Raw genomic sequence first — 20,442 nt, 5'->3', positions numbered from 1 at the left:
GTGAGCTTGAGCGTTATAGAATGGAGAAAAAGCTAGATGAGGGAATTGTGCCTGCAGAGGTAAAACCCGAGGAAGTTGAAAGTAATGAGATAAAAGGGTCAGCTGTTGAACTAGAAAAAAAGATGGAAAAATCTAATGAGATGGGTGGTAAAAAGGAAGAAAGAAGAGAAAGTGGGCTGATCTTGAGCAACCCGGTGAAGGCCTATTATTTTCTTAACAAACTTACTTTTGCTTTGTTTAGTGTTTCTTCTTTTATACAGATCAAGCAAAGGCAAGTTGAGCTGATCTTGGTGTTTTCTATTCCAAAATCAATTGTAGACGTTGCAAGCCTCCATGGAGTTGGTACTCCAAGAGTTAAACCCCCTTGGTATCCATTCATGGAACAATGTCAACTCAAATCAGTCCACACCAAAGGGGAGTTGATTCGAGCTCATCTTTAAGGGAACACTCCATATTTTAGGAATGGTTGTGTACCAAGGGTTCGTTTAAAGAACAAGTACCCCAATGACCATTATGATTTTTGTCTTGCTCTTAGTCCACATGCAGCTCCAACATCACCAAATCCGCCTTTGTGCCTTGCAAGTGTGTTCGAGCCGGAGTTCGATTTCACGGGATACACTTCATACCACTTTGAGGACCCTTACCTCATGACCACAAACAATAAAGTTGAGCATGCATTGAAGATGGTTTGTGAGATTCAAGGTTCGACGAGGGTTATTTCCAACTTAGCACATGGGCTTTGCATTGGATGCCATCTGTAGCCATCATAACAAGATTGAGTCGAAGGCATGTAACTCGTCTTGTCACCATTCGTGCTTCAATTTGTGGGCAAATTGCTTTTAAGAGGAGGGGAATGATGAGAATATAAAGACCAAGGCCCATTCAAGCACATGGGGAATTGGAAGATTCAAGTGAAGACTAGTTGATTGCACGAATGCTTGAGTTTAGTAGGATTATTTGATTTTCCTCATTGATTTTGGTTATTTCTCGTTTTAAAAAGTCTAGGTAATTAAGATAGTTTAATTGCGGCCCATTTGTTAGTAAGTAAGGCCCAAAATCTTTCTTAAGTATGTAGGGTAGTTTGGTCAACTTTTGGATTAGGGTTAATGCTTGTAAGGGCTATAAATAGCCCCACTTCCTCTTTGTTTGGGATCAGTTTTTGACTATTAAATACAATTAGTGAGTTTTCACTTTCTCTTTGGCAAGAGAGTTGCCTTTGAATACTTGAGAATCTTCTCAAGTTATTCACCCTAACTTATCAATCGAGTATCTCCTTGATTGTGGCGTTCTACTACCTCCAATTTGGTTCGTTAATTCGAGTAGTTACGGGTTGAGATAATATCAAAATTGTTCGTGACTTCTAGGGATTAGTTGGGTCAAATTTCCGCTGCCTAAGCCATGGTGTCTTGGTTGTCTAGATCGGGGTTTCACATCACCCCCCTCCTTAAAAAGAATTTCGTCATCGAAATTCACACTTAGGATATTATCATACCCATTAATAGTCATGCTTATCAGATCAATCAATAACTTACACTCTCCAATCCATATCTCACAATTTCTATCCATCCAATTAGAAATCACACTTTGATTTCCCCAATAGACATTTTAACTTCCATGTCATAGGGCAAGCGATCACACTTTACTTATACCATTCGTGAAACTAGGGTTTACACAAGAATAATTCGCTCTAGGGTCAATTAAAACTCTAGTCGAAAGATTAAATCTTGTAGTTCGAAACTCGAATAGAATGATATATTTTCAATAGAAGACTGAGTTTACCAAAATTTTCAGACTCAATTTGTCGAAAAATCATTTTCTGGTATTCGATTTTCAAAATTGACAATTTTAGTAATGACCTGGTCTCTTTTGTCCCAAACGACCAATATATATATATATATATATATATTTGGAGTTCAAACGTTCAAAAAAGGTTGAAACATGTCCACAGGACCAATCACAAGATACGTGTAGAATAATTATTAAAATGTCATATGGGAAAACCTCACTAAATACCCAACTAGGTCAATCCATTATAACACTGGTAAGTCTAATCATCTCGTTTATTTTCGACTCATATCCAGCACTAGGATCCCATTGGACTACATAAGACCATCCATCAATCCTTCCTTTCGTGATCCCTCATCTTTCTTAGGAGTGCGGGGTTGCCTAAACCCATACCACCGACCCTTGTCTCTTCTATGGCCGTTCATAGTCTTAAGTATGTCTCAATGCAAAATAAAATAATTATGCGAGGAAACACTTTAAAAAACACAAGACAACATGAAAAACATTTGAAAATAAAAGAACTAACATATATCAACATTTCAAGGTTTGTAAAATTAACAAGTCAGGGGGCATTTTCAAAAATATAGCACACAGGTGCCACAAAAGTACTTTTAGTCACATACGACTAAAGTAAAGTCAAGTGCCTCAAAAGTAGGCCACACAGTCAAACAAAATACAATGGGCTCAGCACTAGTGTCACCACAGTTATTCCTAGTCACAAAAGTCAAAAGCTTATCACCCTAGGTCTAGTCCACAGGAGGGCTATCATGGGGAACCTCCTTCTCAGGATCCTCCTCCTGAACCAGGCTCTGGACAACGTCCATGACGTCATCAATCAACATAGAAGCATTTGCCAAAATCCCGGAAGCCCGATCCCGGACCTCCTCGTCTATCCTAGTAAGTCGAGCCCTAACCCTCTAAACCTCATCACGAGCGACCTCAGCCTTAGTCATCTCGTTGGCTGCCATTCTCTCTAACTCTGCAATCCTATCATTCTGAGCATTCACCATAAAGCTCACGTCCTCAACCTCCTGAAGTAGATCTCGATTCGTGTTCACCAAATCACAACGCTCGTCGTCAAGGGCTAGTACAAGGTGGTTCAGGTATGCACACGTCAACCTACACGGACATCGAGGATACCTATTAGCTGGCGAGTAGCGCACACGAACTCCTCCACCAAGAGTTCGATAGTAAATAGGCCTAGGAGGCTCTACATGGCCATTGGCATGACCATTCCTATTACCAGCAGGGTTCCCATTTACATTTTTCATTCCTGCAAAACAACCAAAATTTCCAGATTAGAAACTTAAAGTCGCTATCTCGCTCAAATATCACTTAGGGTGAGACTAAGTCATCTCATCTCAATTCTTAAGGATAAAGTCTCTAATATATCTCCTCAAATAGATATGTAACCTAGCGCTCAAACACCAATTGCCATTCAAGAAACTCTTAGGTACTAATTCTCTTTAACCACCGGAATACAATAGGTTAATAATCAAGTGAATCCCACGGTCCGGTATCCTAAACTTTTAGCCTAAGATACACTGCAAAGGTCTGAAACCTAGGTTCAGATACCAACTGTGACGCCCCCACTTCTCCCAAGGGCGAATCCAAGGGTATCCGCGGGACACCTGCTCAACTCTCGTCAGGACTCAAAACAATTCCAATTCAAATTTAAAGTCTAATATTAACAATGAAAATCGGAATAAAGGTACGAAATCATTTCCATACATAAATATTCAATCTTTCATCATAATTTCAAACTTACAATCACTTTCCCCAAAATATACAACATCCAAATGTGTATAGTCGATTACAATCAAAACATTAATACAAAAGTGCCTCAAGTCGACATTTCCTTAACTTCTTCCATTCCAGTTCCTGTTAAGGAAAACAAACTAATAGGATGAGTCAATACTCAGTGAGGCCAAGAAAATCATGCAAGCACGTAGGTCAAGTATCAATAACATTTATACCATAAATAAAGCGATAAAGTCAAGTAATTCACGATTAACAATTAAACACACTTGAGTAGGATACAGGAGCTCTCACGAGCTAATTTTCCACTTGCTTCGCCACGGCTCGATTCGATACCCCCTCGTGATGACACTCCGTCATTCGAGTAGGTATTATGTCCGTAGAAACTTCACTTATTACTTCCTCCATGCATCATTCCATCCTCTCGGATCCATAACCAAACACACACGAAAAAGGCAATACTCGCCGAGTATGCCGAACAAGATCTCAAAAGATCAAGTTTTGTTTTGTTATTCTCTCTTGGTTCATCAAGCTTCTCGACCAAGCCCATGCCGGCTCGAGTTGCAAGATTGGCTAAGAGAATTGGACGTCCCCATAAGTCGAGGAGGTTCATTCCACTTGACAACACGACACGCACGATTACACGGCATGCACACGAAAACAAGTATATTTTGCCGATGAGATTCAGTCCAATCGACTTTAAAAAAAATCAAGTTTAATGCAAGTAAAGGAGAGGGTGTGCGATAAAGTACACACTCGTCTCATCAAGTAACATTCATGCATATAAGCAAGATAGATCAAGTAAATACATCAAATCATGCACTTGACACTCACCTAGTCAAAACAAGAGTAGTGCACAATCAAGTATTTTAGGCGTCCCTTGTGAGATCCTCTTGAAGGTCTCCTTGAGTGCCTGAGCAAATAATTTACAATTACATACTATCACATTTAAACCCCTTATTAACAAGAAAGAGATTGTACACTTGTACAATCTAAGAAATTATCATCAAAGAGAGCCTTAATTACTCGTAAATCGAGACTCCAAAGTGGGGTTTAATAATACAAGAAAAATTGATTTTCATCTTTGAAATCAACTGTAAAATGGTCAAGTAATATCGAAGGAAAATGAAGAGTCCTTATAACTCAATTCCCTTTAAGTTCAGAAATTTCAGATTTGAGGTGCATTCTTTGAAAAATCATATCTCACTCTCTGTACGTGCAAAATTGGAAAACTTGTACCATTGGAAAATACTTCCAAAGTACTAAAAGTTCCTAGAAGACACTTTTCTATGATTCTAAATGGAAGACACTCAATTTTCGGCTTAAAGTTGCTGACTGGCACTTCTAAAATAGATTCGGGGTTGGTTTTTGGCAAATTTTGGAAATTCGACAAAATTCACAGAACGTGAACTAGCCTCTCAAATTTGAAACTCCATTAGAGTTACAATCAAAGTTTAAAACACAGCAAGCAGAACTAAAATCGGAGTTTTGAGTGCCAAGATATTGCAGCTCAAAGTTAGCTAAAACTTCCTCATTGATCAAGAATTTCCAGATTTGAAACATGAACTTTGGGACTTCAGTTGGGCATTGTAATGGACTTGGAATAGCACCAAATTTGGTATGATTACACAACCATATAAGGGCTACTCCTTTATCAAATTACATGCAAAAATTCGTACAGGAAGTCAGTTAATAAGACCACTAAAGTTCCAGGAATATCCAAGGCAATTCTGCCTTATGGTTCCGTTTCTTTTTTTTTCGAACCTTTAGCTGATGAAATCATCTCAAACATGGTTCATTTATGAAGGAAAAGTCTAAGAAACATCCAACACACATTTGGAAGGTGATTAACTCCAAAAGTTTCAAAATAACAAGTCCCAATTCGAGCTAAGCCATCGGTTAGCCCAAAATTAGGGTTTTCAATCACTGACGCAGTTCTGTAATTCGGCCACAACTCACTCAATTCAACTTAGAGTTAAGCATGGTTTGTGGCATTGGAAACTAAATTAATAAGGCTACAATTCATCAGAAGAAATCATTTTGAAATTCAGTCCATAACTAGCTCAAATTCAAGCAACAAGTCCCAGCACCTCATTGACTCTCTAGCAGAGCAACAAAACAGGACAGGTAAATTTGAACAACTGGTACGGTTCACTCAAATTGAATCAGGCGATGCATTTTATACCGTTAGAATACTAGAAGTGTTTAGTTACAAATGCCGCAAATGTGACTTGATTTCAACGTCGGAGCAAAGAGTTATGTTTGTTCAAAGTTCGCTGCCAGAGTACCTCTGTACACGTTTTCCAGGTTTGAAGGATTTTCGAAAATGCAACTTTTACCCAACCAAATCAAGTGATTTTTGGTGAAAACTTTCCACACAACCTATACAACATATTTACATCAAAATCAAGGTCATTTAACCACAAAAAAAATTGCACCACGGTTGCGGTAAGAACATGCCAGATTCGGCTCCTATCTCCCTTTGGTTTCCTTTGAGCTTCTTTCCACTTTTTCAACATATAACCACTAGTTTAACACTTAATCAACAGAAATAACATCCAAAATCATCATATCAGCCTAACAAGTCCATTGTGGGATTTCATAGTGCCCACTCATATGATTTTCAACCAACCAAAGTTACCCACATGAAGCTACAAGCTTCTAAGTGTAATTTAACTCACTAAAACTAACATTCAAAGGTTGGATGATGATTACCTCCTAGATGATGATAAATCAGAAAATTTTGGTCACTAGAGCTCCAAGAAAACCGTGAGAATGAAGCCCTCTTTCTAGTCCAAGATGATCTCCAAGTTGGTTTAAGTTTGTACGGTGAATTTGAGGTGAAAAGGTGCAAGACTGAGTGAGATGAGATGGAGTTTTGGTTCCTTCTTCTTCCTTGAGGTTGTTCGACTCCTTTGAGGGAGAAAAGAGAGGTATGGTGCTGATGGAAAGCTTCTTGAAGAAGCTTGGTAGGTAAGGCCTTAAGGTGCACAAATGTGAACTCTCCAATAGTGCGCGTACGCGCGCGTTTCGTGCCCGTTACCTCTCGGGTTTGTTTCACTTGTGCACTAAACCTCTAATGCACTTCCTTTATCACTATTATTATTCACTCTTAATAGTCTAAAAATAAATATCCAAAGTCCCTCAATTAGTCACCCGCACGAAAACGCGAACTTCCGACTTGTGCGCGATAAAACGAAATTTCTAAGAAATTCTTATAACGATAGTATAACTAACTAATACTTAAGTGCTTAATCATAAAAATAACCATTTTAGGGTAAGCCAATAAATAAGTGAATAAACCGATAAAATAAATAAATAAATAGATATAAAAATTACGAGCCCTCAAATCTCCAAGGTCACTGTACTCTCAAATCGATTATTGTCTTCAAACGTGTATTCACTGAATCTCACTAAACGAGCTTCTGAAAATTAAATTTAGTAACGGGACATTTTAAAAATATACGTAAGTCATAGTTCCATGTAAATGGTTCTAAAAGGGTTGAAATAAACTATTCGGAGAAAACGGATGAATAAATATTTAAATAAGCTAGTAATATACGATAAAATAAGAAAATTTTCGAGTCCTCACATGTTGGTGTTAATTATGTGTTAAACATGTGGATATAAGTTAGAAGAGTGAAAAGAAAACCAAAGGAAAGTTGCGTAGGAAGTGGCCGAATTCTGCCCTGTTATTTCCGTGCACTTGGTTCAAAATTTTGTTGCTCAAATGACCTTGAAACTGATGTAGATATGTTTTGTAGGATGTGTGGAAAGTTTTCACCAAAAATCACTTGATTTGGTTGGGTAAAAGTTGAAATTTCAAAAATTTTCAAATATGGAAAACGGTGTCCAGGTGTTCTAGGCAGAGTATCTTTGAACGACCATAACTCTCTGTCCGGATGTCAAACTAGGTTTGACTGACTTCAGACTAGGTTGGACTGACTTTGACCAAGCCCTGACTGGCTTGAATAGTCCATCTAGGTCTTGAGATCTGGCCCCAAACTTACAAACTTCACGAAATCACCCAAAAGTCACCACGAGCTACAAGCTCAAGGGGTTAGTTCCAAAATAGTTCATATACATAGGCCATGTACAAATATGTGTGTAGATTAGGGTTTAGGTCGAGTGCGATAAAGTACACCCTCGCCTAGGTACCCTTTTCATACATATCAAAACACATCAGCAAATAACACGTAAGAATGACCTGAATACTTACTCAAAGATCAAGTATAGTAAAAATGTGAAGATCAAGTCACGTATCTCAGCTAGTAGGCCCCACTGGCACCGTCTAGCCCGTTACCGTCTGAAATAGAAGATTGTACCATATTATATCACAAACGGCTACTAGAATGCATAAATCAAGCAAAATGGCAAAATCGGCACATGCAAGTGCGAAAACGGCAAAATGGACACACGCGCGCGCGGAAACGGCAAACGGAAACGGCCAAATCTGCCATCTCAAACCGTTTTGATCAAAAGTTAGGCTAGGAATGTCAGATTAAGGTGGGTGAGACACCGTTTCGAAGCTACAAGGAAGGGCTAGAACTTTTATTTAGACATCTCAACCCAGATCTCAATAGGTATTGGTCAAAAATGCACAAAATAGTTCCAGCCATTTCATTTTGGGTTGCCAAACAGGCCCTGTTTGAAAGACCGTAACTCACGACTTAGAAATTGGAATCAAGAAATTCCAGAGGTGTTAGAAATCTCATTCATAATGCTATAACTTTCATGTTTGGACCAAAGGCTGAATCATTACAGAGCATGGGGAAAAACGGGTCCAAACATCCCTGTCAGAACTGTCCAAATTCGAAGGCAGTTCTGACAACCGATCTTGTTTTGGTCATAACCGGAGCTACGGAACTCGGATTGGAATGAAATTTATACCGTTTCGAAGCTAAGACCAAGATCTACATTTCTTATGAAGGAATCAACACCCAGTTCGCACGTTATCGAAACAGACATAGCATGGTCAGAAATGAAATAAATCATCAAACACAACCATTACAAGTTCAATAACACAAGATTAAGGCTAACCAACATGTTTAGCATGAAACCTTAATTAGGGTTCATATGGCCGAACCTCAAGGCCTCATCTTTCACTAAATTAATCCATAAAATCAAGTGATAAACATAAGAGACACCGTAATCAATCACAACTAACAACCATTATCATCATTTCCACTATCTCAAGCATCACAAACCATACTTAGCTTTGCATAGGAACTTTCTTAAAATACCCTTGCCTGCTCCATGCCTTGTTCCAGTTTCGACCAATAGCAATTGACTCTGTACTTCGGCCTTTTGACCTGGAAAACCTTCAAACTGGATTCAGATGTCTTCACCAAAGTTGTAGATCTATCTCTTATCTTCAAATGGGTTCAAGAATCATCCCAATCCGATCATTGTAGCTCAAGTTATAGCCGAAATACGAAAATGTGTCAAAACTGTCAAAATACACAAAATCCAAGTAAAAAGTGATAAAAAGCTCATTTAATTGAACAAAAGCATTTTATACCAATTATAGCCAAAATGAATCATTTTCTTCCAATAATATAACAAAAGTGACTAAAAATAATATAAAATATTAGACAATTATTACGTAAATTAGTCACTTATCAAACTCCCCCACACTTAAATCATTGCTTGTCCTCAAGCAATTCACACATAATCAAATGCAATGATTCAAGAGGTGAAACAATATATGCACTTTGTCCAATTTAATTCCTCAAGACTTGGAAAATAATCATTATACAATTATTCAATTTACACTAAATACTCATAATATCAAGTAAAGGAAAGATAATTATACCCTAAATTCAACAAGTTAAACTTAATCTCTTACCCTAACTTAATTTTACAAATAAGCAAATCACATAGTCAATTTATAGTCTTCCTCCTCCTATAATCATCTTTTTCTCAAAATTCTATAACTAAGAGGGATTTATTCATACAAATTTTACTTAAATAGTGAGAATGCCTTTTTACGCGAAAATCGACACTTTTAGGTGAAGATCCCCGGTTACTCAACATTTCACTTATTCAAGTTGCTATGCATACTCTTAATTCAAGTACCTTTTTACGCGAATGTCGACATTTGTAGATGCCAACCCCCGGTTACTTGGTACAAGAATCATTGGAGTAGAAAAATTTTTTTACTTTCTTTTTTTTCTCTTTTTTTTTCTTTTTTTTTTCTTATTATTATTTTTTTAGAAATAAAGGACAATAAATAGATATTCCCTCTTAGAAAATATATAAGACTAATCAAAGGATGAGTATAACCTTTTATCGACTATATCAATCACTTACTTGAAAAATTAAGTAAAGAGAAGAAATCTCATTAAACATGTAAAATTATAGGCATAATTTTCCTTACTTTACCAAATATACTTTCTAAAATGTAAAAATCCTAATTGCATAATAACCATTTCCAAGTTAAATGAGGACTAAACTTTCCAAAATACACATAAAGTTTCAACAATTGGAAGAATTTAAACATTTAAAGTTGGAATACTTTGGCCCTTTTTGAAATAAAAATGAAAAAATTGAAGAACTTTTGGGCCATAGTGAAATATTGGACAAGATGTTAGAAAAATTTTGACGGAGTTTCCCCATATAAATGGAAGAAAACTCCCTGCCAACAAACCCAATTTCAATCAAATTATCCACATGGCAAATAATTCAAACACAATTCCAACATTTCTAAGCATTTAAATCCACAAAATATCATCACCTAGCAAGTAAATGCAAGTTCAATACTTTCCTCCCCCACACTTAAACTTCACATTGTCCTCAATGTGAGAAAAGGAAAATAAATAAGGAGTAAAAGAAAATACTGCTCAATTGAACTTGCGCAATCCGAATCCATGTCCAAGTGATGAATTTCCAACCGTATTTGAGAAAGAATGGAGAGTTCACTTATTGCACCCTGAAAAAGACAAAATCAAAACAAATAAATTTCTTAAAAATAAAAGGTTGCAATCAACAAAATCATGCAATTCAAGGAAAAAGGAAAAATGATCAAGCATGTGGAACCATACAATGTTCAAGGGATAAAAACATGAAATGAGCTAATCTTTGCTAATCAAATATATGCATTAGTATCCAAAGCAAAGGGAAGCTAATTTCACACAAAAAATCCACAATCATGAACAAAATAAGTTCCATTTATACATTTTGTCATCAATGATCAAATCCCCTCAAGTACAAAAGTAATTTCAAAATGGAGGCAAACACACCAAACCAAAATATAAATGACCTTCGTGAAAATTCATGAAATACTAAAAACTATTGAACCACAAAAATTGTAAGTGCATTTATGAATTTCATCAATTAAGGTCATCTTCAATTCACCTCTTCTTTTAGAATTATCTAAGAATTCACAAAATCATTCAATCAAGCACCTTTTCATTCATTAGATAATCTAAATTACTCACATAAATATAAAAAAAAAACTCCCACTAAGCTAATTAAAATGCTACATTGGCCACTTAATATGCAACTTGGTCACCAAGCCAAATTAAGCATAAAATTAGCAAAAATTCACCAAATAATCACAAACTCATGAGTTAAATATCACCAATAATCATCAATAAGCTTAATAAGCATAATGTAAAGCACCAAACTTCACAAAATGAAAAAAAATTTGAAATTGCCCAAAAATAGAAAAAAAAATTTGGCAAAATTCAATTGACAACATTTGGTGAAAATTTGTTACCTCAAACTTGTTGGTTGATGATTATGGATGCCAATGGTGAAGAAACCCCCAAAAATTTCACTCCAATTCGGCCTCAAATGAAGAGTTCAAAAATTTGAAACCCTTGTTCTTCTCAAGCTCAAATCCGAATTTAGACTTGTTTTTGAAGAATTTTTAGCTATGAAATCATCTCTCAAGTGAAAAGGGAGTGTTTTGGTATAGTTGGTTTGAAGATTGGATGGTGAAAAGAGTGAGTTTAGTGAGTAGTGTGTGTTTTAGGTGTTTAACGTACATTTTGTATGAATTTGGCATGAATTTTTGGTATGTTTTGAGAAGATTAAAGCCATATTTAAACTCTTTTGGTGATAATTGCTTAAATATTGTTTAAGAGTTAAGAAATTGATAAATGAGTGATTAATGCGTAATTTTGTGAAATTTTGAAGGTAATTGATGTATGAAATTCATGCACAAGTTGAAAGAAATGTCAGGGTCATCCAGAGGACAAAGTACACAAGAAAGTGGGAGCAAAAATGTAGAAAAAGGGAAGAAGTGAAAAACTGGAAAAATGCTCAACACAGATCCGAGCTCGGATCCGTGTGTACAAGAGGGATCCGACCCCTCGTCTGTACTTCTGGCGGAGTGTATCCGAGGTCAGGACGATCCGACCTCGGATCCATCATGGGAAGGCCTCGGATCCTATAATCCGAGCTCGGATCCATTATCACTCCTCGGATCCGAGGCTCGGATCTGTCTCTCTCCTCAGCAAGTGGCACAGCCGTTTTTCTTTACCTTTCTCACAACTTTTACAGCTATTTTGAGGGACAGAAATCGGTGGCACATGCTTCTGCAATAAAAGAGAAGACCAAATGAGTGTGGACAAAAGGAACATCATATCTTTGACTTCTTTTTACAAAATCTAAGTGGAGGAAATTATGAAGTGAGAGGAATGGAATTTCTACCACCTTTTATGCAGAAACACAAGGGAGAAGCAGGGATTACCATACGTAGCTAGTTTTTCATTTTGTAACATTTTTTTCTCTCTAGATAGGAGTACTTGGAGAAGCATTTTTTGGAGAGTTTTCACTTGTAATCATATTGTGCAAGAACATAGCAGGAATTGGAGAGCTTCACCTTCAATTGGCTAAGCTTTCTTTTATCTTTCTTATACTTGTACTTTATGATGTTTTGCATTAATAAACTTGTGAATTTGATTGTTAAATCATTCATGAGTAGCTAAACTCCTTCATCTAGGGAGTAGATGAAACTTATGGCTAAATAATACTAATTGAATGTGATTTACACTTGTTATATCTTGAGTTAACTTGTCTACTTGTGTAGCTGTGATTTCTTGTTATTGATTGATCACCAATAACTTGTTTACAGTTGTTATTGTTCAATGAGAATTGGTAATAACAATGGAAACACATGAGTAGAGCTTGAGTTGTATGTTCATGAAAATAGAAATACACTTAAGTGGATTACTTAGTATTTCATGAATTAAAACAGAGTTGTAGTAGTATTTCACCATGGAAATAGGGAAATCTATATTGCTCTAAGCCATTTCATCATGGAAATGAGACTTGGTAATCTTGGAAATAAATCTCTGGTTAAGCAAGAATAATAGCAAGAAGTAAATCCATTTATTTGTGTAGTTTATGCCATAAGTGGAATCTACATCCCTAGAATCTTCATTAAGTGAAATTTCTCTATTTGCATTCAGCATTTGTTAAACTAGATTTGTATATCAGATTTGTAGATTACAGCATTAGATTTTCTCTGCTCAAAATTAATTGTAAGTCTAAATAATAGAGAGAACAGGGGCTTAGTAATTGTTTAAATTGCTCCTCGTGGGATCGACCCGATACGCATCTTGTACTAAAATTGTGACCTGTATACTTGCAGTCCAACGGGTGTAAAATCGGAATTAAACTTGCATTGATACAAAAAGAACCCGTCAAGTTTTTGGCGCCGTTGCCGGGGAGCGGCAATATTAGGGCCTAGTCATCTCTATTAATTTAGACATTTTCATTGTTTTTATCCAAGTTGTTGAATTAAAACTGCAAAAATTTCTCTTATTTTTATTTGTAGTGCATGCACCGATCAAATAGAGAAGTTGCACATTTTGATCCTGAAATTGAAAGAACATTGCGGAGACAAAGGAGGAATACACTGCATCAAGAGGAACAAGAGGTTTGGCAGCCAATAGAAGATATCTTGATAGAATTACCATTTGAAGAAGAAATGGCGGAAAATGACCTAAATAGGCGAGTTCTGCGAGATTTTACTATACCGGGAACACAAGGTTCACAAACGAGCATAGCAAGGCCTGCGGTAAATGCTAACAACTTTGAGATTAAACCATCACTTATCCAAATGGTTCAACAATCTCAATTTGGAGGTAATGCAGTAGAAGATCCTAATACACACTTAGCTACATTCTTGGAAATTTGTGATACAATTAAAATGAACGGAGTTAGTGATGATGCTATAAGGCTAAGATTGTTCCCATTTTCATTGAGAGATAAGGCCAAACTTTGGCTACACTCTCATGCTCCCAATACTTTCACTGGATGGGATGAATTATCAAGAGCATTCTTAAATAAGTATTTTCCACCAGGTAAGACTGCTAAGCTTAGGATGGATATCACTAGTTTTAGCCAATTGGAAGGTGAATCATTATATGAGGCATGGGAAAGGTTTAGAGATCTGCTTCGGAAATGTCCACATCATGGACTGCCGGAGTGGTTAATCATACAAACCTTCTATAATGGTTTAGTTTTTTCTACTAAAACTATGATCGATGCAGCTGCAGGTAGAGCTTTAATGGGTAAAACACCCCAAGAAGCTCATAATTTGATAGAAGAAATGGCAGCAAATAACTACCAATGGGCCAATGAGAGAGATAATACAAGACGTCACGCAGGTATGATAGAAATGGACACTCTCAATATGCTGAGTGCTCAAATGAATAATGTGATGAAATTGCTAAGTAGACAAGGTCCAAGTTCATCTAATGCACATGTAGCATGCTGTTCTGTATGTGGAGGTGAACATGATACTAATGAGTGTGTCGATTCTGAACAGGTACAATTCGTCAATAATTACAATCGTAATGCTCAAAATAACCCCTACTCGAATACTTACAATCCGGGATGGAGAAATCATCCAAACTTCGGATGGAAGGATCAAGGAAATCAACCAAGGCCAACCAATCCACCGGGATTTCAATCAAGGCAACAACAAGCTGAAACTAAACCTGGTTGGGAGATGGTAGTGGAAAAGCTCACAAAAGTTACTTCAGACAGATTTGAGCGAGTAGAAGGAAGGTTGGACCAACTCACTACAATGTACAGGAATGTAGAGGTCCAAATTGGTCAAATTGCTAGTTCGTTGAATAATCGAAATCAAGGCGAATTACCTAGCAAAACAGAGGTCAATCCTAAGGAGCATGTGAAAGCCATTACTCTTCGTAGTGGTAAGCAATTAGAAGATCCTCCAGTGATGGAAGTTGAAAAAAATGAGAATGAAAAACAAGAAGGAAAGCAGAGGAACCAAGAGGCGATAGTGGAAGAAAATAGTCGGGAGGAATCAAGAGAAAATCAACCATCATCTTCCGCTACCATTCCAATACCCCCTGCGGTTCCATTTCCACAAAGATTAAAGCAAAATAAGTTTGATAAAGATTTTGAAAAATTTGTTAAACTTTTCAAACAATTGCACATTAACATTCCTTTTGCCGATGCTATTTTGCAGATTCCGTCTTATGCGAAATTTCTCAAGGAAATCATGACTAGAAAAAGAAAGTTGGAAGACTGCGAAACAATAGCATTAACAGAGGAATGTAGTGCAATTATTCAAAATAAGCTACCACCGAAGTTGAAGGATCCAGGGAGTTTTTCTATACCTTGCACCATAGGTAACGTTGATTTTTCTAAAGCATTGTGTGATCTTGGTGCTAGTGTATCATTAATACCTTTAACGGTGGCTAGACAATTGGGTTTGCATGAGCTTAAACGCACAAATATTACTTTGCAACTAGCGGATTGGTCTATTAGATATCCATTGGGAGTGTTGGAGAATGTATTGATAAAAGTTCAAAAATTTATCATTCCAGTGGATTTTGTGGTATTAGATATGGAAGAAGATATATCTATGCCAATTATTCTAGGTAGACCATTTCTAGCTACTGCAGGTACTATTATTGATGTCAAAAATGGCAAGCTTAAGTTTCAAGTAGGTGAAGAAGAGGTAGAATTTAATTTGAATGAAATGGAAAAATACCCTTCTTTTACCGATCATGCTTATTCTATTGGCACAATTGATAAACTAACCCAAGAGATGAGTCAAGTCAACTTTGACTTAGATCCTCTTGAGTATTGTTTAATGAGTTTAGGTAAGCAAGAAGATGTTTGTGAAGAAATTGAAGAATTGGCCAAGTACTTGGATTTTCAAGCACCTTATAAAAGGGGTAATTTGTATGAAAGTCTTGGCCAAGGAAAAGGGTTTTCACAACCTTCAGAAATTGAACCTCCAAGGTTAGAGCTCAAGCCACTTCCGACTCATCTAAGGTATGAATTTCTTGGAGAAAATAAAACTTTACCTGTAATTGTTAGTGCTGACCTTGATGATGAACAGTGTGCAAAGTTGTTAAGAGTTCTAAGAAGGCGTAAGAAGGCAATTGGATGGACAATTTCAGATATTAAAGGTATAAGTCCTTCTATATGCATGCATCGCATTTTATTGGAGGACAATTGCAAACCAGTGGTGGAAACACAAAGAAGACTCAATCCAAACATGAAAGAGGTGGTAAGAAATGAAATTCTTAAGTGGCTTGATGCAGGTATAGTCTTTCCTATCTCCGATAGTGTTTGGATTAGTCCAATTCATGTGGTACCAAAGAAAGGTGGAATAACTACAATCGTGGGTAAAAATGATGAATTGATTCCATCTAGACTTGTGGTAGGGTGGAGAGTGTGTATTGATTATCGTAAGTTAAATACGGTAACAAGAAAAGATCATTTTCCCCTACCATTTCTTGATCAATTATTGCAGCGAATAGCTGGATATGAATTTTACTGTTTTCTTGATGGTTTTTCAGGATATAATCAAATAGCTATAGCTCCAGAGGATCAAGAAAAGACCACATTTACATGTCCTTATGGCACTTTTGCCTTTAGAAGAATGCCATTTGGTTTATGCAATGCTCCTGCAACTTTTCAACGATGCATGATGGCTATTTTTTCTGATTATATTGAGAAAATTATGGAGATATTTATGGATGATTTTTCTGTGTATGGTTCATCTTTTGATCAGTGTCTTCATAATTTGGAATTGATTTTGCAGAGATGCGAGGAAACAAATCTTGTACTGAATTGGGAGAAATGTCATTTTATGGTAAAAGAATGAATTGTCTTAGGACATAAGATTTCCTCCAAGGGAATTGAGGTGGATCAAGCCAAAATAGAAGTCATCGAAAAATTGCCACCCCCAAGCAATGTCAAGGGGATAAGGAGTTTTTTAGGACATGCTGGCTTTTATAGACGTTTTATTAAAGATTTTTCTAAAATAGTAAAGCCATTATGTGATTTATTATGTAAAGATACTCCTTTTCAATTTAATGACAATTGTTTGGTTGCATTTGAAAGGTTGAAGAAGGAATTGATTTCGGCCCCAATTATAACTTCACCCGATTGGTCAATACCATTTGAATTGATGTGTGATGCAAGTGATTATGCAGTTGGAGCAGTTTTGGGACAAAAGAAAGAAGGACGATTGCACGTCATTTACTATGCTAGCAAGTTGCTAAATGAGGCACAACTCAATTATGCAACGACAGAAAAAGAGCTATTGGCAGTGATATTTTCTTTGGACAAATTTAGATCCTATTTAGTAGGATCTAAAGTCATTATATATACGGACCATTCAGCTCTTAAATATTTGCTGCATAAGAAGGATGCAAAACCTAGACTAATTCGGTGGATTCTTTTATTGCAGGAATTTGATGTGGAGATAAAAGACAAAAAGGGATCGGAGAATCTAGTTGCAGATCATTTATCACGTTTGGAATATATCCCAATCAAAGATCAGGTTCCAATTCAAGAGAATTTTCCGGATGAGTTTGTCCTAGCACTTAGAAATTCTCCATGGTATGCAGATTTTGCTAACTACTTGGTCAGTGGAGAGATTCAAAAGGGGTTTAATTATCATCAAAAGAAGAAATTCTTACATGACGTCAAAAGTTACTTTTGGGAGGAACCATTGCTATACAGACATTGTGCTGATGGTATGATACGTAGATGTATTCCTGAAGATGAGGTACATAATGTTTTATATCATTGTCATAACCTTGAAACAGGTGGTCATTTCAGTACTTCAAAAACGGTGGCAAAGGTATGGCAATCAGGATTTTATTGGCCAACTATGTACCGAGATGCTAGGGAATATGTTAAAAATTGTGATGCATGCCAAAGAACTGGAAATATATCTCGAAAAAATGAAATGCCCCTGACTACGTTCTTGGAAGTTGAGTTATTTGATGTATGGGGTATTGATTTTATGGGACCATTTCCGAGTTCATATAATAATAAGTACATTCTCTTAGCAGTCGATTATGTTTCCAAATGGGTGGAGGCCATTCCTTCACAAACTAATGATGCTAAAGTTGTATTTAAGTTCCTTAAGCGGAACATATTTTGCAGATTCGGAGTCCCAAAGGCAATAATAAGCGATGAAGGTAAGCATTTTTGCAATAAAATCATTGACACTTTGTTGCTTAAATATGGATGCAGGCATAAAAAGTCACTCCCTTATCATCCTCAAGCCAATGGCCAAACGGAGTTGGCCAACCGGGAAATTAAGCTCATTTTAGAGAAAACGGTTAACCGCTCGAGGAAAGATTGGTCAAATAAGCTTGAAGACGCTTTATGGGCATATAGAACGGCATTTAAAACTCCATTGGGAATGTCTCCATATAAGCTGGTTTATGGGAAAGCATGTCATTTACCTGTAGAAATAGAACATAAAGCTTATTGGGCTGTTAAGGCTATTAATTTTGATTTTAAATCTGCAGGTGAGAAGAGAATGCTTGAGTTAAGTGAATTGGAGGAATCGCGGCTAATCTCATATGAGAATGCCAAGATTTATAAAGAAAGGGTGAAATTTTGGCATGATAAGCACATTCTTCCTAAACACTTTGAAGAAGGGCAAAAGGTGTTACTATTTAACTCAAGGCTAAAATTATTCCCTGGGAAGCTTAAATCTCGATGGTCCGGGCCATTTGAAGTGGTTAGCATGTTCCCATATGGAGCAGTGGAAATAAAGGGTGAAAATGGTGCCCCATTCAAAGTAAATGGCCAAAGATTGAAGTTGTATTTGGCCGGAGAACAGGTTCCTAAAGGAGTAATTTACTCCTTAGAAAATGCAATGGAGAGTTGAAGAAATTATAGGAGAGCCGAGCCAACGACTATAAACAAAAGCGCTTGTTGGGAGGCAACCCAATAATAATAGTGTATTTGTTTTTTTTTTGTGTTTCTTACATTTTGGTGTGATTTAATGGATTAATTAGATGTATTTCACTTGTTTGTAGGAGATAAGGGAGTTTTATCATCCATCTTGGAGGTGCACTTGAAGAACATGTTGGCAGGGAGTTTTTCTTACCAAATCGCGTTTTAAGTGCTTAAAATTTCTATGCCTATACATACATTGTGCAATTCAAGTGAGTTTTGGTGATACCATGGTTATAAAGGTTCATGGATTCATTTGATGTGTATTTAATGCTCAAAAATGCCATTTTGATATAAAAATGCAAAAATGATCAAAGAACCTCACCCCTTGATTTTCAATGTAAATGTGTTTGTTGTGTTTTGAAAGGATGGATATTGTGTTTAAGGTATATTGCATGTGCGTGGGAGGTTAGAATTGATAACAGGTTTGTCCAATGTGTATTTTGGATTTGGCCGGAAAAAAAATAAAATTGCAGTTTCTGCAGTAAAGTGCAGAGAAATATGGATCCGAGCTCGGATCCTAAAAAACCCAGACAGATATGACCTCGGATCAATAGATCCGAGCTCGGATCTTTGCCAACCCAGATAGATCCGAGGGATCGTCTGTGTTTCTGTTGAGACTGATCCGAGCCCTGTCGGATCCGAGGCCTTCCAGAAAGGATCCGACCTCGGATCGGTTTGCGATATGTGTGGAACCGAGGGTTCGGTTCCTCATTTTCCAGCTTTCCTCTCATTCTCTCTCCCCGAAACCCTAGTTCCCCTTTCTATTCTTCCATTTCATCCGTTTAACCTCTAATCCTTCAACACAAAAACATCCCAAACACTCTTGTGAATATAAATCCTTAACAATTTTGTAGCAAAAACATCAATTTTGTGGGTTTTGATCTTCGAAAAGGGGATTCTGGCCGAACGGAAATTCTTCAATTTGGGGGGTATTTTGGCTCGTTTCTGTGTCAGTTTTTGCATCATTTTCATCCTCCACCATCAATCTACACATTTGAGGTAACAATTTGCGAATTTCTTTGACATTTTATAATTCTTATTTTACATATTTCTAGTTTTTGGGAATATTATGATAAATGCATATTTGTTGGAATTTCTTGATACAATTGTGCTACATTGTGCTTAAATAGATTGTTACTAATATCTTCATGCTTATTTTTGAGAAAACTATGGATTTGGTGATATTTTGTAAGAATTTTTCTCAATTTTTGGGCTTGAGCATTTTAGTGATTTATACTCTTGAATTTTGCTTTCATTAAATATATGAACTTGTTCTGAGGAGCATAAATCACTGTAATATCAATTGAAAATGATATATCATCATTCGAACAATAGCTCATGGGGTAAAAGAGTGTGTTTCCGATCAAGTTAAGCACATTGAACCACTTTTACTTGAGATAAGTAGCATTTGTTTGGATGAATTGGAACTCATGTGAATGTAAATTGAGTGTTATGAATTGGATTGGAGATATTCTCAAGTGTTTGAGTCTCATTCTTGCAAACGGATACACTTTTCAATTGTTAGCACTTAATATGCATGAAATGATTCCTTTATTGGGAATATCCTTTCTAAATGTGGGAATTGGATTTGAGAATTGTTAGGAAGTTATTTGTTTAATTTTGGGTACATTTTGGCAGGGAGTTTAACCCTTTTTCAAGGGGAAACTCTGCCGAAATTTTCTTAAATTCTCATTT

General features: G+C 36.5%; 1 protein-coding gene and 1 non-coding gene across 2 annotated transcripts; one reads left to right on the top strand and one right to left on the bottom strand.

Moving 5' to 3' along the window:
- The first annotated feature begins 13,333 nt into the window (after positions 1-13,333).
- Positions 13,334-18,676, top strand: LOC140009842 (uncharacterized). The gene is made up of 5 exons (XM_072056177.1): positions 13,334-13,573; positions 14,327-14,881; positions 14,996-16,082; positions 16,341-16,433; positions 17,598-18,676. Exons 1-5 carry the CDS (start codon positions 13,334-13,336, stop codon positions 18,674-18,676), a joined length of 3,054 nt encoding a protein of 1,017 aa, XP_071912278.1.
- LOC113713097 (small nucleolar RNA R71) lies at positions 13,871-13,977 on the bottom strand. Its single transcript, XR_003453430.2, has one exon. It is a non-coding gene; the product is annotated as a small nucleolar RNA R71 (small nucleolar RNA).
- Positions 18,677-20,442: the final 1,766 nt, after the last annotated feature.

This window comes from Coffea arabica, chromosome 6e (genome assembly GCF_036785885.1).
Source record: "Coffea arabica cultivar ET-39 chromosome 6e, Coffea Arabica ET-39 HiFi, whole genome shotgun sequence".
Classification (NCBI taxonomy): Eukaryota; Viridiplantae; Streptophyta; class Magnoliopsida; order Gentianales; family Rubiaceae; genus Coffea; species Coffea arabica.
This window is presented reverse-complemented; position numbering and strand designations above follow the sequence as displayed.

Excerpts from the sequence above, each read along its gene's own strand:
- LOC140009842 (XM_072056177.1), top strand. The coding sequence starts at position 13,334 with ATGCACCGATCAAATAGAGAAGTTGCACATTTTGATCCTGAAATTGAA. Across the intron at positions 13,574-14,326 it reads CGAGCATAGCAAGGCCTGCG|GTACAATTCGTCAATAATTA; the intron begins GTAAATGCTAAC and ends GATTCTGAACAG. Across the intron at positions 14,882-14,995 it reads CCATTCCAATACCCCCTGCG|ATTCCGTCTTATGCGAAATT; the intron begins GTTCCATTTCCA and ends GCTATTTTGCAG.